The sequence below is a fragment of the Hyaena hyaena genome, unplaced genomic scaffold (assembly GCF_003009895.1).
Source record: "Hyaena hyaena isolate Hyena2069 unplaced genomic scaffold, ASM300989v1 scaffold_1645, whole genome shotgun sequence".
Taxonomy (NCBI): Eukaryota; Metazoa; Chordata; class Mammalia; order Carnivora; family Hyaenidae; genus Hyaena; species Hyaena hyaena.
The window spans coordinates 182,753-208,107 of record NW_024082283.1 but is presented as its reverse complement, the minus strand read 5'-3'; the positions used below and the strand labels follow the sequence as shown (position 1 = coordinate 208,107).

The 25,355-nt window shown below is 43.6% G+C and overlaps 2 protein-coding genes across 2 annotated transcripts in view; both read left to right on the top strand.

Moving 5' to 3' along the window:
- Positions 1-286: 286 nt before the first annotated feature.
- Positions 287-12,557, top strand: ZNF329 (zinc finger protein 329). Its single transcript, XM_039224484.1, has 2 exons — positions 287-371; positions 10,190-12,557. Exon 2 carries the CDS (start codon positions 10,198-10,200, stop codon positions 11,821-11,823), a length of 1,626 nt encoding a protein of 541 aa, XP_039080415.1. The 5' UTR covers positions 287-371; positions 10,190-10,197; the 3' UTR covers positions 11,824-12,557.
- A 7,371-nt stretch (positions 12,558-19,928) lies between these two features.
- The window catches only part of ZSCAN18 (zinc finger and SCAN domain containing 18), a 31,568-nt gene continuing 26,141 nt past the window's right edge, over positions 19,929-25,355 (top strand). Inside the window, exon 1 of the mRNA XM_039224488.1 lies at positions 19,929-19,977. The gene's annotated coding sequence lies outside the window, so the exon portion shown is untranslated. The remainder of the gene's footprint in view (positions 19,978-25,355) is intronic.

The window sequence follows — 25,355 nt, the reverse complement described above, 5'->3', positions numbered from 1 at the left end:
AGCAAAAAATTACCCATGAGTCCATATTGATATCAATAAATAATTCGGTAAATAAGTAACTGAGGACGACAGGACAGCTCTTCCGGACCACTCTCTCCGTTGACCCGCGCGGCTGGGGTCGGGGTTAAGTGAGGCACGGGCGCCGGGACCGCAGACTGAGTCCCGACTCCCGCCCTCCCACGACCCTCGCGGAGAAACTACAGCCCCGCGAAGCCACCAAAAGAGCTGACGGTGATCCGAACCTCCAACTCCACTGCTCCGGGAGGGGCCGCGGAGCCTCCTGGGACGCACACATCCGGGTCTTGGGGCGCGCACGCGCACCTGCCCCAAACATGGCTGCCGCCTCGCGCCCGCCCGCTCGCCCGCGGGAGGTGAGTGCCGCCGCGCCCCTCGGCTTCTCGGTTCCTCACTTTCCCTCCGGGCAGGGACGTGTGTCTGTATGTGGGTATGTGGAGCCGGAGAGGGGTCCGCCCCAGGTCGGTGTGGTGTGTACGGCGCGTCCGCGGGAGGGTTTCCCTGGTGGAGTGGGCGCGTCCGGCTCGTAGGGGCGCGGGGTCGGCCCGAGGCACTGCTGCCCCAGCGACTAAGGACTAAGATCCGCCGCGAGTGTGGACGTTCCCGGTGGGGCTGGACGCCTCAACTCTTTCCTTCGCATTGCCCCGGGTGTCTGCCCTTGTATCCGGCCGGTCCTTCCCCAGGGAGCGTTGGCCCCGGCCTGCCGGGTGTCCTGGTACTGCCTCCGGGGCGAACCCCGGGTCGCCCGCTCTTCTGCGGGAGAGTAGGTTGGTCGGCGTCGGTGCGTCTCAGGCCGGAGTGGCCGCGTTGCGCCGGCGGACTGTGCCGTTTCTCACGCAGCCCCGAGGTGTCACCCCGCATCTGTTTTTGTGTTTTTTGTGGGTTTTTTTTGTGTTTTTCCCCCCTCCACCTAATACCTGCAAGTCAGGTCTTGCCATTCCCATTGAGGGCCGTGTTTTTCTACCTGTTTAGTGACCGTTTCACTTTCCTCATCCTTGGTGTAGTGGTTCATTTTTAAAATTTCTCTAACCCCCGATAGTTTATAGAAAAAGTTTTCGTACGTACAGAGAAGTTGAAATACTTTTGCAACCTCACACCGACTCATTAACATCTGATGTATACTTGTTGTATCCCATATATTTTCCTTTGTCCATCCTTTCAACCGTTCATTAATGTTTTGGGGGGGGGCGCATTCAAAGTTACCGTCACCACAGAAAGGTCTGTTATCCTTTGCCAGTTAAAAAAAAATTGGTTGTTAGGACCTTGAGCTTGTAAAAATAGGTTTTAAATGCCAAGCCTTTGTCTGTTTTCTTTTTCTTTTTTTCCCCCCAGCAGAACTTTCCTCCATTCTACTGCTTGTTTCTCTCTTCCCACCCAATTTTTTATTTTGAAAAGTTTCACACAGAGAAGTAGCAGGAATAGTTCAATTAATTCTTGTAAAACCATCCAGATTCTCAAGTTACTAACACTTTGTCACAGCTTTTCTTTTCTCCCTGCCTCAAACATGTGCACACACTTTCTGTTTTTATATTTTACACACACACACACACACCCCTCCCAAGAGAGTAAAAGGTTTATTACTCACATAGTAAGACTTTCTTGGGAGAGCAGGGCAGACTTCCCAAGTTGATCAAAAATAGCTTGAGAGAGCAGGAAAAGGAGACTGGCTGGGCCTTAACTGTGATTAGAGAGTGGAACTGGGATGAGGGTGGCCTGGCTTTTGTTGGGGTTTACATGGTGTGAGCACCCTCCTAACACCAAGGAGAAAGTACACAGGCTTCCTGGTTAGCTCACCTGCGTGTGGGACCGGTGGAGGCTTGAAAACTGCTAGCAGTCATCATCAAAATGGTCTCACACTTTATCACAATTGCAATTAGGACAGAATTAAAGTTGGTGGGAAACTTTTTTTTTTTATGTTTTATTTATTTCTGAGAGAGAGAGAGAGACAGCGTGAGCAGGGGAGGGTCAGAGAGAGAGGGAGACACAGAATCTTAAACAGGCTCCAGGCTCTCAGCTGGCTGTCAGCACAGAGCCTGATGTTGGACTTGAACCTACGAACTCTGAGATCATGACCTGAGCTGAAGTCGACCGCTCAACCGACTGACCCACCCAGGTGCCCCAGGAAACTTTTTTGTTAAAGAATACATCACTTAAACACGTAAAGTAAACATTATCATGAGTGGCCCACAGAGAATGGGGGGAACAATGTGCATGGGGTTGAACAGCGAGGTATGGCACCAGTGATGTCAGACCTCAGGCATGAAGCCTAGATGGATCCCCTGCAGGGCTATAAAGACTGAGGATAAAGTCCTTCAGAGGTTGCTGCCTGGGAATAGATTTCTATACAAGCTTGGCACATCCATATAAAACTGTTACTTCTGTGAAATTTTAAAGTATCAGAAAAGTTCCACATGGGATCTAGACTAGTGGTTCTGACCCCAGCAGACTCATCACTTAATTTTTTTTTTAAGACTGCTTTATTGAGGGGCACCTGGGTGGCTCAGTGGGTTAAGCGTCTGACTTCAGCTCAGATCATGATCTTGTGGTTCGTGAGTGTGAGCCCTGTGTTGGGCTCTGTGCTGACAGCTCAGAGCCTGGAGTCTGCTTCAGATTCTGTCTCCCTCTCCCTACCCCTTCCCCGCTCACACTCTGTCTGTCTCTCAAAAATAAGTAAACATTAAAAAAAAATTTTTTTTTAAATGAAAAGACAGTTTTATTGAGATAGAATTCTTGGCTTTATTGGTATATTCAATTCACCCTTTAAGGTATACAATTCAGTGGTTTTTAGTATATTCACTAGATTTTGCGTCCATCACCACTATCAAGTTAAAATATTTTTATTATCCCCCCAAAAAACCCTGTGTCCCCAACCCCCCAAAAAAGAAAAGAAAACCTGTGCCAATAGCAGCTATTCCTCATCTCTTTTATCCCTTTGAACCCTAGGCAATCATTATTCTACTTTTTGTCTCTGCATTTGCCTATTGTAAACAGTTCATATAAATGGCCATTCAATATACAATCCTTTTGGGGGGGGGGATACTTTGACTTAGTGTAATGTTTTCAAGGTTCATCTATGTAGTAGCATCTATCAGTACCTAGTTCATTTTTATGGATGAGTAATGTTCCATTTATGGATACACCTCATTTGTATCACTTCATTAGTAGGGGAACATTTGAGTGCTTCCACTTTTTGGATGTTAGGAATAACGCTTCTGTAAACATTCACGTGTACTTTTGAGGTGGGGGGTGGGTGTATGTTTTTATTTCTCTTGGATAACTGCCTTAGGGGTGGAACTAATTATATGCATTCTACTGGGTGTGAAGTGGTATCTCACTATGGTATTGATATACATAGTTAATGATGTTGAGCATCTTTTTCATTGTGCTTATTTGCCCATCTGTATATCTTCTTTGGAGAACTATCAGTTCAGATCCTTTGACCATTTATTAAGTGGATTATTAATCTTTTAATTATAGAGTTGAAAGGATTATTTATTCCAGATATCTGTGCCCTGTTGGATATATGATTTGTAAATATCTTAACCTATTCCGTATTTTTGTAAGTTTATTTATTTATTTTGGGGGAGAAAGAGAGAGGGAGGGAAGAGAGAAAGAGAGAGAGAGAATCCCAAGCAGGCTCCGTACTGTCAGTGCAGAGTCCAGTGCAGGGCTTGATCTCATGAATTGTGAGATCATGACCTGTGCCAAGATCAAGAGTTGGATACTTTATTAGTAATTAAATAATTAAATAATTAAATTTATTAGGGGTGCCTGGGTGGCTCAGTCGGTTGAGCGGCCGACTTCAGCTCAGGTCATGATCTCACGGTTTGTGGGTTCGAGCCCAGTGTCGGGCTCTATGCTGACAGCTAGCTCAGAGCCTGGAGCCTGTTTCAGATTCTGTATCTCCCTCTCTCTGAACCTCCCCTGCTCACACTGTCTCTCTCTCTCTCTCAGAAGTAAATAAAAACATTTTAAAAATCTTTAAAAATAAAAATAAAGAAAATAAATTTATTAAGCATACGTTTACTTATTACAGGTTTGAGATATAGTTCATATACCATAAATTCATCCAAAGTGCACAATTCAGTGGCTTTTAGTATGTTCACAAAGCTGTGAAATTCCTAATGTTTTCATCAGGCCAACAAGGAACCCCATGCCCGTTAGTGGTCATTCCCCTTTTCTCCTAGCTCCTGGCAACCACTAACTGACTTTCTGTCTATGTGGAATTGCCTGTTCTGGACATTTCATGTAAATGTGATCATACAATATATAGTCTTTTGTGTCTGAGTTCTTTCACTGAGCATAATGGTTTTAAGGTTCATCTATGTTGTTGAAGTGTTTGTTAGTACTTCATTCCTTCTTGTGGTTGAAGAATATTCCATTGTGTGAGTCTCCATATTTTGTTTAGCCATTCTTCAGTTGAAGGACATTTTATTTGAGTTTCGACTTTTTGTTTATCATGAGTAGTGCTGCTCTGAACTCGTAATTCATGTACAAGTTTATGTATGGACATATGTTCACATTTGGCTTGAGTAGATGTGTAAGAGTTGATTGCTAGGTAACATAACTCTCTGTTTAACTTTTTGAGACGCTGTCAGACCGTTTTCCAAAGCAGCTGCACCATTTTACATTCCTACCAACTGGAAAGTAGGTTCCAGTTTCTCCACATCTTAACAATACTTTTTATTGACCGTTTTTTATATTGGCCACACTTGTGAGCATGAAGTGGCATCACATTGTGGTTTTGATTAGCATTTCCCTAATGACAATGATGTTGATCATCTTTTCATGTGCTTGTTGGCCATCTGTATGTCTTCTTTGGAGAATATTCATATCCTTTGCCTATTTTTAAAAATTCAATATTTATTTTGGAGAGAGAGAGATTCCAAAGCAGGCTCCAAGCTGTCAGTGCAGAGCCTGACACGGGGCTTGAACTCACAAACCATGAGATCATGACCTGAGCTGAAGTTGGACCTTAACCAACTGAGCCACCCAGATGCCCTTATCCTTTGCCTATTTTTTAAAATTTGTATTGTTTTGTTATTGAGTTCTAAGAGTTTTCAATATCTTCTGTATACAAGTCCTTTATAATATGTATGCTTTATAAATATTTTCTCCCATTTGGTAGGTTGTCATTTCACTTTCTTAGTGGTGTAGAGCTCTTGTTTCAATAAATGAAGCATCTATTATAGATTAAATGGATGTTCCCTTTGCTCCTTAAGCCTTATTCTCCATATTCCCAGAACAGTCATAATCACAGCTTTGGTAGGTGTCTTGCCAGGGCATTTTAATATTTTTACTTACAGAATTTTTATATGTCTAAAAAATTTCCCCAAGTAGTATCATGGTGTATTTGTCTGACTTACTTATTTTAAGTACACACATGCTTCCTTCCCCTGAAGATCTCTAGGAAGATGCTTTCCATCTCTTGCCTTCACTGGACATCCAAGGCCGCCCAGGCCCCAGTGTACTCAGAAGGTCTAGTATGGGAAACATGCAGTATGGTGGCAAGGCAGCCTCAGGAGGCCTGTTCCTGTAGGTGAAGAACTCTTAATGTCCCAGTGACATCTTGGGACATGGTCCTCCTGACCAGCCAGCTTCTCCACATTACTGTTGAAAGCTGTGGATGTAGCAGGCTTCTAGGGTCTTGGTCTTGGCTTCAAAGTAAACTATTCTGATGTTTTCTTATTAGGTGTGATATTTACCTTGATCCCTTGTGTCCCTAATTGTTAAGAATTTTCATCTTGAATTGGAGCTTTCCTTAAAGTACATTCAGAATTTACTGATACAGGTTAAAGAGGTCTACTACTCTACTACTTTTTCCTTTTTTTAAGTAGGCTTCATGCCCAGTACAGAGACCACAACCTCAAGATCAAGACCTGAGCTGACATTGAGTTAGATGCTTAACCATTTGAGGCACTCAGGCACACTAAAGGGGTCTACCACTTTAACTGAGAGCATTTTGATCATGAATCATGGTGATTTCCACAAATTACTTTCTTAATTTATTGAGATAGGGTGTAGGGGACTGTCTTCTACTTTTATCTGAAAATATGGGGAATTGTATCAATAGACATCCTAATGTTTCACAGTCCTTGCATTCCTAGGATAAATCCAATGTTGCCATTTTGGCAACTTTCTACTGTTTCTTAGTTAAATCCACTTCTCATGACTGATATTGCTTATGTGTTTTTTTTTTTTTTTTTTTTTATGCTCACTCTTGCTAAGTGTGTCTGTTTTGTTAGTCTTTTCAAATAACAGACCTGGTTTTCTTTATCTTCTTGGATGTTTCTTTGTTTAGTTTCTTTAATTTCTGCCCTTACCTTTATTATTATCTTCCTTCTACCTCCTGTTGGTTTACTCCTTTGTTCTTTCCCTTAAGTCTTAAACTGTGACTCACTAATCTTCAGTCTTCTTTTTTTTTTTTAATTATTTAATGTTTTATTTATTTCTGAGAGAGAGAGAGAGAAACAGCGTGAGCAGGGGAGGGTCAGAGAGAGAGGGAGATACAGAATCTGAAACAGGCTCCAGGCTCTGAGCTGGCTGTCAGCACAGAGCCCGACGTGGGGCTCGAACCCACAAACCATGAGATCATGACCTGAGCTGAAGTTGGATGCTTAACTGAGTGAGCCACCCAAGCGCCCCTTCAGTCTTCCTTTTTTAACATAAGCATTAAAGGCCAACATTTTATGAGGTGCCTAGCTGGCTCGGTCGGTAGAGCATATGACTCTTGATCTTAGGGTTATGAGTTTGAGCCCCATGTTTGGTGTAGAGATTACTTAAAAATAAAAATCTTTTTTTTTAAAGGCCAACTTTTTATTTTATTTTTTTTTATAAGATTTTTTTTTTATTTTTATTTTTATTTATTTCTAGGGGAGAGAGAGAGAGAGAGACAGGATGAGCAGAGGATGGTCAGAGAGAGAGGGAGATACAGACTCTGAAACAGTCTCCAGGCTCTGAGCTGGCAGTCAGCACAGAGCCCGACGCGGGGCTCGAACCCACGAAACGCGAGATCATGACCTAAGCGAAAGTCGGAGGCTCAACCGACTAAGCCACCCAGGCGCCCCAAAGGCCAACTTTTTAAAAAGAATATATTTTTTAAATATTAATTCATTTTTGAGAGAGAGAAAGAGACAGAGCATGAGTGGAGGAGGAGCAGAGAAAGAGGGAGACACAGAATCCGAAGCAGACTCCAGGCTCTGAGCTGTCAGCACAGAGCCCTACGTGGGGCTTGAACTCAAGAATGGTGAGATCATGACCTGAGCCAAAGTCAGATGCTTAACTGACTGAACCACCTGAGTTCCCTGAGACATTCTTAAGCAGGTTTCTTGCTGAATCCCACAACCCTGAGATCATGATCTGAGCCAAAATCAAGAGTTGGATGCTTAACTGACTGAATCATCCAGGTGCCCCTACATATTTTGTGTTCTTAAAGTTGGAATTTATAATTGTCTCGATGGCGAGAATGAGCAGATATTCCTGTTTTCAGAATATTTGTATTTTCTCTCCAAGAAGTGCCTTTTTGTGTCCCCCTCCCCTTTTTCTTGTGCTGTTCTGTAAGAATTCTTTATAGATCTTGGGTATTATTCCATTGCCTCTTTTGTATTTTATAATCTTGTTTCTCCGTTTGCCACTTGTGTTTTGACTCTTACTGTGTTTTCGTTGGCGTGGAAATTTAAAATATTGACATCACATTTGTTAATCCTTATCTGTATGGTTTTTGCCTTTTTTTTTTTTTTAAAGTTTATTTATTTTCAGAGAGAGAGAGAACATGAGCAGGGGAGAGGCAGAGAGAGGGAGAAAGAGAATCCCAAGTAGGCTGTCAGTGCATAGAGCCCAACACGGGGCTTGAACTCATGAACTATGCGATCATGACCTGAGTGGAAATTGAGTCGGATACTTAACTGACTGAGCCACCCAGGTGCCCCGTTTTTGCTTGTTGATCATGAAGGTGTCCTACGTGATTTAAACTTTGATTTTACATTGGGATCTTTCTCCATTTAGAATTAAAAAAAATTTCTTTCTGAGGTAAGGATCTTATTTCATTTTGCTTAATGGGCGCCTGGGTGGCTCAGTCTGTTAAGCGTCTGACTTTAGCTCAGGTCATGATCTCACGGTTTGTGGGTTCGAGCCCCGCATCAGGCTCTGTGCTGACAGATAGCTCAGAGCCTAGAGCCTGCTTCAGATTCTGTATCACCCTCTCTCTCTGACCCTCCCCTGCTTGCTCGCTCTCTTTCTCTCTCTCAGAAATTAAAAAAAATAAATAAAAAGAAATGAGGAGCCAGTTGTCTTGATATCATTCAGTCAAAGGATTGGAAGGGTGGTTAGAGGATCAGTAATGATCAGTAATGGTGGAGACACTGGCAGCCACTTACAGAATGCCATCCATTTCCCATGTCAGAGCCAGACTCATACACGACCTAGCTCTCACAGTAACCTTGCAGTGCAGCCATTCACAGCTCTAGGGCTTTTGGAACTTCCAGGTCATAGAGCTTGTGCTTTGTCCCATCCATGAAAGCAGAACTTGACCACAAAGTCAGGGTGAAAACTGTTCATTCAGCACTGTCGTGAGCACACTGTGAAGTTGGGACTTTGAAAATGTGTCCTGATTGTTGATACGGGTAATGAGTGGTAGGGACAAGCACACAGTAGCCACGGTGGTGTTCCAGTGGGAGTAGTGATACCTGGCCTCTCATCTCCCACACCTCAGTTTCATTCTTTCGGTGATACTTATCTCCAATACCCTTCTTCCTGTTCGCTCTCTAAGAAGATGAAAATGCTGTGTGGCTCTTTTAACCTGTTCTTGGCTCCATCCCTGAACTCTCACTTTACCTTCCTCTTATACAGATGTTAATTTGAAAAAGTAGACATACACGCGGCAGAATGTAAATTGGTGCAACCACTGTGGAAAACAGCGTGTAGCTTCCTTGAAAAAATTAAAAATAAAAATACTATATTATCTTATAATTCCACTACTGGATATTTACCCCCAGAAAGAAGATAAAACACTAATTCAAAAAGATATATGACCCCCTGTTTATTGCAGCATTATTTATAATAGCCAAAATATGGAAGCAACTCAAGTTTCTGTCAATAAATGAATGGATAAAGATTGTGCTATGTACAAATGATGGAATATTCCTCAGTCATAAAAAAGAATGAGTTTTTGCCATTTGCAACAACATGGATGGATCTGGAGGGTATAATGCTAAGTGAAATAGGTCAAGCAGAGAAAGACATACTATATGATCTCACTTACATCGGGAATCTAAAAAACAAATGAGCAGACGTATAAAAAGTAGAATCAAACTGAGATCAAACTGATGGTTGCCATAGGGGAGGGATGTGGGGAATGGGCAAAATCAGTGAAGGGGAGTGTGAAGTACAGGCTTGTAGTTACGGAGTGAACAAGTCATGGGATTAAGGGTACAGTAGAGGAGGAGTGCTTGGGTGGCTCGGTTGGTTAAGCGGCTGGCTTCGGCTCAGGTTATGATCTCATAGTTTGTGGGTTTGAACCCCGCATCAGACTCTGTGCTGACAGCTCAGAGCCTGGAGCTGTGATTCTGTGACTCTCCCTCTCTGCCCCTCCCCCACTCCTCATTTGTCTCTCTCTCTCTCTCTCCAAGATTAAATAACTATTAAAAAATAAAAAGTGCAGGGGCGCCTGGGTGGCTTAGTCGGTTGAGCGTCCGACTTTCGCTTAGGTCATGATCTCGCGGTTCGTGGGTTCGAGCCCCGCATCGGGCTCTGTGCTGACTGCCAGCTCAGAGCCTGGAGCCTGCTTCAGTCTGTGACTCCCTCTCTCTCTGACCCTCCCCTGCTCACGCTGTCTCTCTCTCTCTCTCTCCTAGAAATAAATAAAAATATTAAAAAAAAAAAAAGTGCAGTATAGGAAATATAATCAGTGGCATTGTAATGGTGTTATATGGTGACAGATAATAGCCACTTGTACTGCACATAACATAACCTATAGACATGTGAAGTCACTGTGTTGTACATCTGAAACCAATGTAACATTGTGTGTCATCTATATTTCAATAAAAAAATAAGCTGGGGAAAAATTAATAACAAAATGAAAATATGGATCCACATGCCTGTCCTGTCCTCATTTTTATTCCCTTTCAGATATAGCCTTGTGTACTTAAGTCTGTCCTTTTCATTCTTTACTTTTCAGCCTGGGAAATGAGATTGAAAATGACAGCTCAGAATATTCCTGAGAAAGAACTATCCTGTGATGTGGAAATGGAAGGACTTGCAAGAGAAGGATCCCATCTTTCCATTCTAGGTAATAATTGGGACTTTAAGAACCGGGAGGGACATTTGAGTCAGTCAGCTTTAACTCAGGAGAACCCGGGGACTCAGGAAACAATCTGTGAATATTCTGGACTTGAGGAGCATTTGAGTGCAAGCTCAGACCTTCTGCCATCTAAGAGAGTTCCTCCAAATGGTTTTCATATATGTGACTCAGATGTTAAAAGTTTGGATTGTGACTCAGCTTTACACAGTTGTCAGAAAAATTATGTAGCTAAGAGAACTAGTGACAGTGGTGCTTGTGGAATAGCCTTCGACCATTCTGTGGAAGTTTTTCAGCTTGGAAGAGATCAAACAAGGGAGAAACCCTATCAATATCCTGAAAGTGTTAAATCTTTCAACCATTTTATGCCTCTTGGTGAACCAAAAATAGTGAAAAGGGGGAAGAAACTCTATGAAGGTAAGGATTTTGGGGACATCTTTAGCCTGAGTTCATCTCTTAATGAAAACAGGAGGAGTCACCTTGGAGAGAAACTGTATAAATGCAGTGAATGTGGCAAATGCTTCAAACGGAACTCTTCTCTTGTTTTGCATCACCGAACTCACACTGGAGAGAAACCTTATACCTGTACTGAATGTGGAAAATCATTCTCCAAGAACTACAACCTGATTGTGCATCAAAGAATCCATACAGGAGAGAAGCCCTATAAATGCAATAAGTGTGGGAAAGCCTTCAGTGATGGGTCAGCTCTCACACAACACCAGAGAATTCACACTGGGGAAAAACCTTACGAATGTCTAGAATGTGGGAAAACCTTCAACCGAAATTCATCACTGATTTTGCATCAAAGAACTCATACAGGGGAAAAACCATACAGATGTAACGAGTGTGGGAAACCTTTCACTGACATCTCCCACCTCACTGTGCATCTCAGAATCCACACTGGGGAGAAGCCCTATGAATGTAGCAAATGCGGAAAGGCTTTCCGGGATGGCTCATACCTTACTCAGCATGAGAGGACTCACACTGGAGAGAAGCCCTTTGAATGTGTGGAGTGCGGGAAGTCCTTCAACAGAAACTCTCACCTCATTGTGCATCAAAAAATTCACTCTGGGGAGAAACCCTATGAATGTAAAGAGTGTGGGAAAACTTTCATTGAGAGTGCTTACCTCATCAGGCACCAGAGGATTCATACTGGTGAGAAGCCCTATGGCTGTAACCAGTGTCAGAAACTTTTCAGGAACATTGCTGGCCTCATCCGCCACCAGAGGACTCATACTGGTGAGAAGCCCTACGAATGTAATCAGTGTGGCAAAGCTTTCAGGGACAGTTCCTGTCTGACCAAGCACCAGAGAATTCACACAAAGGAGACCCCATACCAGTGTCCTGAATGTGGAAAGTCCTTCAAGCAGAACTCTCACCTGGTGGTACATCAGAGACTCCACAGCCGGGAGGGGCCCAGCCAGTGTCCTCAGTGTGGAAAAATGTTCAGAAGGAGCTCAGCCCTCATCCGACATCAAAGAAAACACTCTGGAGAGCAGCCCATGGAAACATAATGATTGTTGCCCACGTGCATCTGCTGACATGCTTTTAAGAAACTGTGAAGGAGGAATGTCTTCAGAGGTGACTTTTCCCTGTCAGAAAATAATTTTTTAAGCTATCTAGTGAATTGATGAATGTGAGGCATTCCTTGGCCATACTATTAAATCTATACATTAAAGAACTCCTGGAGAAAACACAGGCTGGTAGTAAATGTGGAAGAGGCTTCAGGAACAATGCAGCCAGTACCAAACATAGTAGCGCACACACTGGAATAAAATCTGTGGATGTCAAGAGATACTTGCCTGGAGATGCATCAGAGTGCTTTAATGAGAAAGAACCTGTGAATGTGTTCAGTGTGTAATCAGTATGTGGAATACTTTAATGATGAATGTCTGCTTTGTGCATAAGCAGACTCTTATTAGGATCAAGTGTAGTCTAGCAGGAGCTCTTGCTGTCTCCTCTGAATGAACAAAGGCATTTTGGTGATAGACCCCAGACAGCACTCCACCCCCCGGCAACCACAGAATTTCAGTTAGATTTTGCTGTTGCTGTGTGTTTCTATGCTACAGCCCTGTCAGATGTTCAGGATTTATTTCAGAAGGGCAAGTAGTTGAGGACGTTGCTTGTGAATGAACAATGAAATTCTCCCTATGAAGACTGAAGCAGGCCTGTGCTAAGACGGAAAGGGTTGCTGCTGAGAAATGTGATGCATTGCTTTAGCTGTGGAAATAAAAATAGAATGAGTTCATATGTTTCTGTTGTCACTCCCCATTGTTCATCTAGCACACTTTTAATTTGCTCTATGCAATCATGCCGAACCGTGATTATAAGGTTTTGGTATCACGTTGAAGATGCTTATAATATGGCAGGCAACAACAACAATTAAAAAAGCATAAAATAGAAGACTTGCTGTTATTACAGCCATGTAAAGATAGGTGCACATGCAGATGAAGTTTGGAAATTGGTCATGGAAAAATAAACATGATTTTCTTAGGGGCCTATGTTCATGTATGATTTTTTTTCTATATTGTAAAACGTACATTGTTGCTATAATACTTTGGTAAGGACTAAAAAGAGGAAGCCAAAAGGGGGCAAATTTTGGGTTTCTTTGGACTTTTTTTTTTTTTTTAATCAAAAGGGGCTAGTTCAGGGTCACAGGGCAGCTATAAGCTTGGATAGAGGGCATCCAGGAAGAAGTTCCTTTCAAGTCAGAGCATCCCATGACCCAGGGCATAAGAATAATTTCCTTTCTTGGGGACCTGGAGGTGAGGAGAGAATAGGTCTGAGAAAATGGGGAATGGGAGGCTGTCGAGAGGTTGAGGATGATCTGGGAATGTCCCTCCTAAGGAAATACAGTGCTGGCCAGGGGAGAGCTGCCCAGGCTGGTTGGCAGAGCCTCAAAGCCCTGGGGGTGGCTCCCCTTGAGAATCACTGAGTGAAGGCTGTGACATAATTTTGTGTTTTATTAAAAAACAAACAAACAAACTTTTTTAATGTTTTATTTATTTCTGAAAGAGAAAAAGACAGCGTGAACAGGGGAGGGTCAGAGAGAGAGGGAGATACAGAATCTGAAGAAGGCTCTAGGCTCTAAGCTAGCTGTCAGCACAGAGCCCAACACAGGGCTCAAACCCACGAACCGTGAGATCATGACCTGAGCTGAAGTCGGACGCTTAACCGACTGAGCCACCCAGGCACCCCAAGTTTGTTTTGTTTTAAGCTGCTAAATTTGGGGTAATTTTTAATAGAAACAATAGAAACCTAACACATTATAGACAATACTTGCCTGCCCTTTCCCTCTCTTCCTTTCTCTCTTTTGGCCTGCTCTTTTCTGATACTCCAGCAGGGCCATTGCCAATTGACGCAACACTTCCTTATAAGTTAGGAAAAGGGCCACGTTGGGGCTGCAGGAGAGAAAAACACCTGCTTTGGAGCTACTACAACTGTGTCATGGGCTGCATCTGCAACCGGGCAAATCGCCGAAACCATGAGGCTCATAGACTCTGAGGACCCTGGTGCATCACCTCTTACAAGCCCCGCCTGACTCTTGGACAGTATGACTAGTTTTAACCATGTCGGGACCCAAGATCCCCCCTCATCCTCCCACAGGGTGGGTTGCAATTCGTTGTTTACAATCAGGAACTCCTATTGGAAGACGAAATGATGGCCTCCCAGATGTGTCTACATCCTAATCTGTGGGACCTTCGATTGTTAGTATAGATGCAAAGGGAATTTGAAGGAGTGCTAGAAAGATCTTAAGATGTGGAGATGATCCTGGGTTTTCTGGCATGGGCAGTGTCAAAACAAGAGTTACCACAGGGTCAGAGTCAGGAGAGGTGATGACGGAGCCAGAAGTTAAAGCAATGCATTAGAAGATGGGGAGATGCCATGAGCCAAGGAATGGTGGTAGCTTCTAGAAGCTGGCAAAGGCAGGGAAATTAATTCTCTCTCCACAGCCTCCAGAAGAAACCAGCCCTACTGACACCTTCCTTATGAGCCCAGTGAAAGTGATTTTGGACTTCAGGCTTCCAGAACTGTAAGAGAGTGTATGTGTCCATTTTTAAGGCACACAGCTTGTGTTAACTTGTTACAACAGCCATAGGACATACATAGAACACACACCCTGTTCTAGTTCTTACAGACCTCTAGCCTTCCTGTCTCCTGCTCAATGAGGTATTCGGTGTGTGTTCCTTTCCCAACAAGTTAATACACACAACTTGAAAAAAACAAAAAAACCTCTGCTGGTCTTTGTCTGCTTTGAGAGTAGGCATGGCTTCCTCAGCTGGGTGCCGCTTGGGAATCCACACAGCCCTTATTGCCAGAGGTCAATTGTCTAGAAAAATAGTCTAGAAAATTAAGTCCTATTAATAAACAGCCATTAGTGATAGGAAATTTAAGAAAAGGAAAAAATGCCCCTTACCTCTACTTACAGCTCCCACCCCCTAGGCTAGCTGAGGGGAAAGCACCTTTCAGCATCCTGAACAAAGTCCATAACCTAAGAACGTGTGTGGAAGGTCCATATGTGCTGTCTAATCCAATATGGAGACTTGGGATGTTCATGATGGTTGCCATCGTATTTCTAGTTTCTTTAATCCACAGGCCTCTTTGTATTCATCAATGTGTAACATCTCAAAGAAAAGAAAGGGGACCTAGAGTTTTATAGAGTCAGATAAAGAAGGGAGTCACCCATGAGTCTACGGGACCTATGAGGAAGGATGGAGTAACTGAGGAAGAGTGGAGCCCCTGTCTACTTAGGTCTTATCTTGGAATACGTGAGAGCAGGGTGGTCCTTTGTGTGGTTAGCCATTTCTTGGAACAGAGGGGCGAGGGAATTTCTCCAGGAGAACAGGTCTCAAATAAAATTCAGTATTTTGTACATGTTAAATGTACATGTCTTAGTCTATTCAGGCTGCTGTAACAAACTACCACAGAGTGAATAGCTTAAATAACAAACACTTCTTTCTCACAGCTCTGGATGCTGAGAAGTGGATGATCGAGGCACTGGCAGGTTTGGTGTCTAGTGAGATCCTGCCTCCTTGTCACAGTTTGGTTATTTTCTCATAAAGGCATTAATCCTTTTCATATGGGCTCTACCCTCAGATCTCATCACCCCCAAAAGCCCCCACCTCCATCTACCATTACTTTGGGGGTTAGGAGTTCAGCATGAATTTGGGCAAGACAAACATTCGGTCTCTTAACATTATGTAGGTTTTCATTTCTCTTGGGTGAATCCCTAGGACTGCAATTGCTGGATCATGTGGTAAGTCTTTGTTGAACTTTGTGTGAAACTGCAAAGTTCTTTCCAAAGTGGTGGTACCATTTTGCTTTCCAACCAGCAACAAAGGAGATTTCCTATTGATCTACATCCTTGCCACCACTTGAAACGTCAAATTTATTTTAATTAATTAATTTATTGGTCATTCTGAATTTTAACCTTAAAGCAGTACTTCTGATGGTTTGTTAGCTTAAGGTAAGTTATGCTACAGTAACAAATGACAGCAAAAACTTTAGGGGCTCATAATGCCAATGCTCTACTTCATGTTACCTTCACTTGGCCAGGGAGCAGCCTCTCTTTCTGGGGGCGTTGCTGGCCTCCTGGCAGAGGGAAAGGAGAACCGGTGGATCCATCCTGAGGCTCTGAAAGCTTCTGCTCAGAAAAAGCACCTGCACTTCCACTCACTTTTTCTTGTCCAAGCAAGTCCAGAACGAAGCCTGAAGTCACTGGGACAGGGAAGGGTAATCCTCACTGGGGCAGAAGCAGCAAGTATATTCAACCGTAATACCGGTTATCTCTTTTGTCTTCATCATTTCTTTGGCCTGGCAATGTTTGTTTCTGTTTATGTTTTTTAAGTATTTATTTTGAGAGAGAGCACACATGACAGGCAGAGAGAGAGGGAGAGAGAGAGAATCCCAAGCAGGCTTCACATTGTCAGTGTGGGGCTTGAACTCACAGACCATGAGATGACCTGAGCCAAAATCAAGAGTCAGACACTTAACTAACTGAGCTGCCCAGGTGCCCTGGCCTGACAGTATCTTAATTGATAGCCTCTGTCACCTCCTTAGCCCTTTCTCTGATACCCCCCCTTGGTCACTGTGTTCCAGTCTCAAGGCCTCCCTGCTATTCCTCAAATGCCAGTCATATTCTCTCAGGACCTCTGAAATCACTTCCTGCTGTGGGGATCCTCTCCCCCCAGGACATTTGGGCTCACTTCCTCATTCCTCATTACACATCACCTTTTCAGTGAGCCCTTTCCTGATTTCGAGATATTTAAAATTACAACAGCGCCTGCCCAACCCACAACTTCCCATCCTCTTTCCTTGCTTTATGTATTTCCAAGGCACTGACTGTCATCCGATTGATACATGATGCACTGTACATGTTTATCTCCCCAACTGGACTGTAAACATCTGGTTTCTGCTGTATCCTGACCCTTGGATTCCTACAGCAGGTGCCCAAGAAATGTTTGTTGAACTAAGATGGAGGTGAACCAGCATTAGTGAACAATGGGTCACCATATCTTGGGTGCATATCTTTGTTGTTTCTGATTCTAAGATAATTCTACTTGGAATGTACTGAAACATATGAAATTAAGAAATTGCATCCAGAATCTCACATGTCCCCGGCAATCATTTTAATACCTTGGAATATTACTTCCAGTTCATTCAAATCAGCAAACATTTAATGAGTATCTTAGATGTTGGCACGTTGATCCCCTGCACAGTATAGCTGGGAATACAACAGTGTGTCCAGCCTCACGGAGCAGTCCAGCTAGAAAGCAAGATGGCCGTTTATTTATCAATCATGAAAACACTGTGAGCTGTAATAGTGAAAAGAATGAAAATAACAGTGGGAAGCTATAAGAGGAGGAGAGACTAACCTAGGGGTAGGAAGGGAAGACTGCTGCACACAGGGACCGGTAGCGTGCTGGTGCAGGAGGGGATGTAGGGGCATCAGAGAAAGAGGTGAGGAGAGTGGGCAGGATGAGGTAGGGAAAAGCCTTGTAGACTTCTGATTATGTTAGGTGAACACTAAGGATGGTGACCAAAGAAGCATTTGGTTGTGGGAAAAACAAAGGAGGCAGTCGGATGAAGAAATGGCCTAGGAGGGAGGAGGGAAGGCAGGGTGGGTGGTGTTCTGGACCAAGAGAGAACAGATTTAGGGAGGAGAGACTCCACCTGTTAAATACCACGGAGGGGCAACAAAGCTATAGGTGGAATCCCTTGGGCAACGGTTAGTAGGGATTCACTGGAGAAGAGGTGGGTGTGGGGTGCAAGGCTGCCTTTGCTAAATAAAAAATCCACATTTACAAGAGCAACAGTTGAGACCCCAAGAGATAAACAGGTTGAGAGTATGTATAAGCAAGTCCCAGGAGGAAAAAATAGTAAATACAAAAGTATACGGACATCTGAACTTAGGGTGACCAAAGGAATTCAGCGGAGTCCGTGGTCATTTCTGGTAAAATAGTTTAAACAAATTTTTAAAATTTTTTATTTTTTAATTTTTTTAAATTAAAAACTTTTTTTTTTAAAATTTTTGAGAGTCAGAGAGAGACAGCATGAGCAGGGGAGGGGCAGAGAGAGAGGGAGACACAGAATCTGAAGCAGGCTCCAGGCTTTGAGCTGTCAGCATAGAGCCCAATGTGGGGCTTGAAGTCACAAACCATGAGATCATGATCTGAGTCAAAGTCGGACACTTAACCAACTGATCCACCCAGGAACCCCCACCATTCTTTAATTCTAGTACATTTCATTAGCTTCCTAAAGGAAGCAAATGCCAATTAGCAGTCACTTTTCTTTTCCTCCTTCTCCCAGTCCCTGGCAGCCACTAATCTAGCCACAGATTTAACAGCTATGGACATCTCATATAAATAGAATCATACAATATGTGGTCCATATGCTTATTTCATTTAGCATTATGTTTTTTTTTTTATGTTTTATTTATTTCTAGGAGAGAGAGAGAGAGACAGCGTGAACAGGGGAGGGTCAGAGAGAGGGAGTCACAGACTGAAACAGGCTCCAGGCTCTGAGCTGGCAGTCAGCACAGAGCCTGACGCGGGGCTCGAACCCACGAACCGCGAGATCATGACCTAAGCGAAAGTCGGACGCTTAACCGACTAAGCCACCCAGGCGCCCCTCATTTAGCATTATGTTGTCAGTGTTCATCAATGTTGTAGCATGTGCCAGTACTTCATGCCTTATATGGCTGAATAATATTCTGTTGTGTGGATATACCAACTTCTGTTTTTCCATTCATTTGTCAGTGGACATTTGGATTGTTTCTAGTTTTTGGCTTGTGAATAATGCTGCTATGATCCTTCACATACCAGTTTTTGTGGGTATATATGCTTTCAACACTCTTCAGATACTTTGCATTTGATTGGTTGGTTGATTGATTGAGCTCCCCACCCATGAGCTGGGGAGAGGGACAGAAGGGGGGGAGAGAGAGAGAGAGAGAGAGAGAGAGAGAGCGCACAACCCAAACAGACTCCACTTTCAGTGCAGAGCCTGATGCGGGACTTGATTCTACAACCCTGGGATCATGGCCTGAGCTGAAATCAAGAGGAGGACGCTCAACCCTGAGCCACCCAGATGCCCCTTGAGTGGATACTTTGGAGTGGAATTGCTGGGTTACATGGTAACTGTTCAAATTTTTGAGGTACTGTCAAATTTGTTCACAACAGTTGTACCATTTTACATTCCCACCAACAGTGTATAAGCATTCTGATTTCTCCACATCCTTATCAATACTTATTATTGTCTGTCTTTGGGTTATAGATATCCTAGTGGGTAAGAAGTAATATCTCCTGGTTTTGCAAACATTTTTAAATAGTTAAATTCCAGTGATCATATCTCACTATACATCATGGGTCAGCAAACTTTTCTATAAAGGTTAGATAATATTTTAGCCTTTGCACACTATATGGTCTCTGCCACAATTACTAAGTTCAACTGTTGTAGTGTGGAAGCAGCCACAGACAACTTGTAAGCCAATGGGCAAGGTCGCTTTCCAATACATTTTTATAGACTCTGAAACTTGAATTTCATGTAATTTTCATGTGCCACGAATACCATTCTTTTGATTTTTTTTTACAACATTAAAAAATGTAACGACCATCCTTAACTCTTGGACCATACAAAAACAGGTGGATTTACTGTAGTTTAATGACCTCCTACTATTCACAAAACTCAGTTCTTGAGGATTGTAGCTCTAAACAGGAAAGGCAAAACGATAGCATGCAGATGAAAATACAAAACATCTTTGTGATCTTGCCATAGACAAACGTTCCTTAAACAAACCAAAGAAAATTGATGAGTCTGACTACATTAAAATTCGGAACTGTGTTCGTTAGGAAGGGTTATGTAAGCGTATCATGCAAGTGGAAAGACAAGCCACGGAATGGGAGAAGGTAATTGTCGCTCTTAGACGCAACAAAAGACTGATATCCAGAAGTTATAAAGATCTCGGCATCTCAATAAGAAAGAAAATGCAGTGGAAATATGAGCAAATTAATTGACCAGTCTTCCCAATGAACGCCAGACCCCACGCATCCCGAGGCCTCGCTGGGGAAGCTTCATCCGGGAGTCAGGCGCGCGCGCACGCGCATCTCAGGGCACCCGGCGCACGCGCACAAACAAGCGGTTTGCCGAGGGCGACGCGTCGGTCGTGGGAGGTATGAGTTCCTTTCTGGGGGTTTTCTCCTGCTTTGGACCCGTCCCAGATCGCGTAGCAGGAGGTCACGGCAGCCCAACGCCGGTGGGGCGGGGGGAAACGCCGAGGGGGGCGCCGGCCGGGGGGCCAGGGAGTCCCGGGGATGAGGTGCGGACCCCCCTGCGCCGTCTGCTCGCCCCGAGCGGTGCAGACCCCCGTTGTGTTCGCCCACTGGGTGGGAGCGGACCCCTCTCTCTTCGTCCATCCTCACATGCGGACTGCCCTTTTCCCCTCGGGCGCGGACTCCCCCTCCTCCGCGGACTCCCTTTTCTCTCCACTCAGGTGCGCGCCTCCTTGCTCCCACCCTGCACAGGTGGATGCCCCTCGCCTCTGCCTCCCCACAAGGTGTGGGCTTGCACATTGCACAGCCTTCTGTGTTTCCTGTGTCCGGTTCCCAAGGATGCTTTGTCCTCTTTGCGTCTTCCTCCTCTCACAGCCCTGGTCCTTCGCCCCCGCCTGCGTCCTTCTGAGGACCGATTCGCTCCACTGAGCATTTGGGGTGCCTGTGAATGTTTCCTTCCTCCCCCTACCCACCGAACTCGCCCTCCCAGGCTTCACCCCCATCCCCAATCCCGTGTCGTTGACTGGGTTGCCTCTCCCCACAGACCCCTAATGCCCTGAAGCTGTCCCCTACCCCCGCCACAGACAAATCAGACTTTGGGGTCCTCACATGAGCCTCTGGTCTCCCCAAACCCAGTCCTCCCGGTGTCTGTAAATGGCGACTCCCTCTGCTGCGCTAAATCTCAGCGTCCTCCTTGATGTTTCTCTTTCCCTAACCCCCATATCATTTCTACCCCCAACTCCCATGTCTTTATCTCTAAGATATTTCCAGAATTCAACCGCTTGCCCACCCGCTTCTCTCCGTAACAGGCACCTCCTCCCTGCTCCCTTGCCTTCTGCCCACCCCACTGTTTGTTCCTCATCCGTAGCCAGTGGGAGCCTGGGAGCGCGCATGTAAGATCTTGCCTCTCCTCTGCTCCATCTCCTGTGGCTTGTAGTAGCCAGAATCCTCAGGAGCCCTAGAGCAGGGGCTGCTGGCCCAGTAACTGCTGCTACGTTGCAGGTGGTTAGGAGCTTGCATCGAGTGAAAAATCAGAGTCCAGTCTCCTTCCTTGAGCAGTATGCTCCCTGAATCTGCTCGGTTCCTGAGTTTTGGACAGTGGGTAGAGATTGGGGCAGGCAGGGAGGCCACTACTAACTCAGAAAACTGACCCGGGTCTGTGTGCATCCTGACTTTGCAGATTATTTGATGGAGACCGATTTTGCTGTTGATTCTTTGTGTCTTCCCCCACTAGAAAGCTAGCTGCACCCTGCAGCATCTTCTGTCTCATCCACTGCTGATTCATTCCTACCAAGAACAGGGCGTGGCACACAGTAGGTGTTGAGAGGTGTTGAATAAACATTTGCTTAGTGAATGAAAAAGCTGGCCCTCTAGCATTTAGTTAGCATTTAGCCGATGTCTTCAGGCTGTTGTTAGAGCTTTTCCCTTTATAATATCTATAGTTTCGAACAGTATGGGGTATGGTTTGTGTGTGTTTGGGATTGATGTGCGAACCTCTGCAGTGCGCTTCTCTCGCCAGTCTTCTGTTTCGACATCTACTGTTTTCGCTGTTGTGCCGTAGTCTCTACCTAGTGAAGATGCCACCATTTATCCCCCACCCCAAGCCCCACCTTTGATGCACAGCTGGGAAGTTTGCAATTTTTCAGCATTCCTAACAGTGCTTTAGCAGCCATCTTGAGCATGTGTCTTTGTAAATCAGGTAAGGATTTCCCCAGTCTGGGGATTTTCAAATTATTTTTGACCCAGGCATTAGAAGAAACACATTTACATTCATGACTCACATGCATATGTTACTGGAGCAAAGTTTGATGAAACAACACTAAGTGCGAGGTCTTCTTCGATCAGTATTGTATTTTAACTTTTTTTAATTTTTAAAAAGTGTTTATTTTTGAGAGAGCACAAGCAGGGGAGGGGCAGAGAGAGGGAGACAGGATTTGAAGTGAGCTCCATGCGGATAACAGGGAGTCTCATGGGGGCTTGAACTCACAAACTGCCAGATTATGACCTGAACCAAAGTTGGACACTCAACATACTGAATCACCCAGGCGCCCCCGTTTTGAATTTTTAATGTTGCTCTACCACATCGCTTTGCATTTTAAATTTTGATTTCAACCCAAAATTGTTCTTCAAAGGAGCTCACCAGTTTTTCCGCCTATGAAGACAGATGTGGAAACTACCCATAACATAATATTTACTGGAAAAAACAAAGGACCTCAAATTGTATATACACAGTTTGACTCTAACTATATCAAAATGATTCTCTAGGAAGAAAACAGGAAATAAATGCACCTAGGACTTAATTTTCTTTTTACTTTGTGTTCCAAGTTTTGTGTAATAAGCATGTATTATATTTCTTAGTGATTTTTAAAAATTTAATGTTTAATCATTTCTTGAGAGAGAGAGAGAGAGTATGTGAGTGGGAGAGCAGCAGAGAAAGAGGGAGACAGAGAATCTGAAGTAGGATCCAGGCTCTGAGATGTCAGCACAGAGCCTGACATGGGGCTCAAACTCACAAACTTCAAGATCATGACCAGAGTGGAAGTCGGACACTTAATCAACTGAGCCACCCAGGTGCCCCCATAGTGATTTTTAATAGGAAAGTATTTAAGTGGATTTGGTGCAAGTTTTATATAAGTAGGATGCTTCCCTGTTGTAAAGTCTTGGGGATAAAAGGCACAGCATAAGGAATGTAGTTCACAATGCTGTAATTGCATTGCATGGTGACAGGTGGTGACTAGACCGGAGCAGAGCATACTGGCTACATTCGTCAGATCACCGTGTTGTACACCAGGAACTAATGTAACATTGTCAACCACACTCAAAAAAGAAAATAGAGTTCCATTTGCTCTGCTTTTATTTACTTGCAGGTTTTCGGAAACCTATTTAGGGCCCAGAGCAAAGAAATTATACAGTTTTCAGCTTGAATGGGTTGCCAGCTTTGGGGAGCGGCAGTAGGGCCCAGTGATTCTGGAGCTGGTTGGAGGGAACTGTGTGGTTTGGACAGCCCTGCCCTGCCTGGATTTCAGTTATTCCAGGCAAACACTCCTGGCTTTCCTGTTTTCTCCTGCAGGAGAAACCCTTACTGTGCAGAAAGGGTTTTACAAGTCAGCATTTTCCCAGGTTGGTAACTCTGGTTTTCTTACAGCTCCCAGCTAGTTCCCCCGCTCCCTTAGAATTCCTGTAACCATCTCTTGAACACCTTTGGAGAAAACTGTTCTAAATTCATTCTCACCTAAGTAATAATGAGTGCCGATCCTTGGTGTAGTACCTCTCTCCAGAAGCATTAACATGTCCCCTACCTACCTTCTCGCTTCACAAGTTTCTAAAATATTGAGAAAAGTTGAGGGAAGAGTATAATGATCACTCTTAACCCACCACCTAAATTTTTATGTATGCAACATATAAGTTATGTATTATGTGTTTATAACATATTATGCATGTGTATATGGGCATATAAATGTTTATGTATATTTATATGCATGTGTTTTATGTGTTGTTGCATATGGGGGTATATATGGATTTGTATGTATATAAGTGTATCTGTGTTTATGTATGCATGTGTGTATATTTTTGTATATACATGTATATCACTGTATATGTATGTTTATGTGTATGTATGTATATTTACTTGTGTGTGCACATATAGATATTTATGTGTATGTAGATAAGCATTTGAAAGTAAGTACCCCTAAAAATTTTAGGTTGTATATTCTAAGAATAAGGACATTCTTCTACACAACCGTAATACTGTTGTCACACCTAAGAAAGCTAGCAGCAGTTTCCTGTTATCCCCTGGTAACCCATCCCTAGTCAAACCTTCCCAGTTATCCCTAATGCCTTTTATTACTGTTATTTCAAGCCAGATCCTATCAGGGGTCTTGTATCTTTCTTGTTCCTTTAAACTCTTATATTTGAAGTAATTATAGCCTCATAGGAAGGTACAAAGAATGAACAGAGAGGGCCTGTGCATCTTTTACCAAGTCTCTCCCGTGGTTAACATCTTGCACAACTGTAGGACAGGGTCAAAGCCAGGAAATTGACATTGGTACCATCTGCAGAACTTATTCAAAGTTCACTCCTACTCAGACTTAACGGAGGACCATGGGGGAGGAGAAGGGGAAAAAGTTGGGGAGGGGGAGGGAGGCAAACCATGAGAGACTCTTGAATGCTGAGAACAAACTGAGGGCTGATAGGGAATGGGGGTGATGGGCATGGAGGAGGGTACTTGTTGGGATGAGCACTGGATGTTCTATGGAAACCAACTTGACAATAAACTATGAAGGGATAAAAAGTAAAAAAGCAAGATTCAAAGAAAAAAACCCCAACAAAGTTCACTCCTACTCATTTGGATGTGTTGGGTGCACAGCTCTCTGTGCCACTTTAAGATGTGTATCTTGGTATAACAAGCACAGTCTAGATACTTGATTTCCATGTCAGTACAGAATTCCCTCATGGTCCTCCCATATAGCCACCCTACTCCATACCCTCTGTCCCTGCTTTCTGGCAACCACTAACCTATTCTCTGTGGTTATTATTATTTTTTGAATTATTAAATTATTTTTTTAAAATTTACATCCAAGTTAGTTAGCATATAGTGCAACAGTGATATCAGGAGTAGATTCCTTAATGCCTCTTACCCATTTAGCCCATCCCCTCTCCCATGGTTATTATTATTTTTAATGTTTATTTATTTATTTAGAGACAGTGTACCCATGCATGAGAGTGGGGGAGGAGCAGAGAGAGGGAGAGAGTGAATCTCAAGCAGGCTCTGCACCACCAATGTAGAGCCTGATGCTGGGCTCAAACCCACAAACTGTGAGATCATGATCTGAGCTGAAACCAAGAGTTGGATGCTTAACTGACTGAGCCACCCAGGTGCCCCTTCTCTGTGATTATTTAATAAATGTTTGAGTCTTGTTGGTACTATTTTAAATAGTTTTAGTAACTTCCTTTTCAATTTGTTTACTGTTAATGTATAAAAATGCAACTGATTTTTGTATGTTGATCTTACGTTTTGCAACTTTGCTGAATTTGTTTATTAGTTGTAATGGTGTGTGCATGTGTAATCTTTAGTGTTTCTAATATATAAGGTCATATCATCTGCAAATAGAGATAATTTTGCCTCTCCCTTTCTAGTTTAAATGCCTTTTATTTCTGTTTCTTGCCTAATAGCTGTGGGTAGAATTGTTATACCAAGATACACATCCTAAAAGGCAAAGAGCTTCAACACACACAAATGAGCATGAGTGAACCTTGAATAGCCCTGCAGATGGTGCCAA

Bases quoted from the DNA above. Each gene is read 5' to 3' on its own strand.
- ZNF329 (XM_039224484.1), top strand. From the start codon at position 10,198: ATGAGATTGAAAATGACAGCTCAGAATATTCCTGAGAAAGAACTATCC.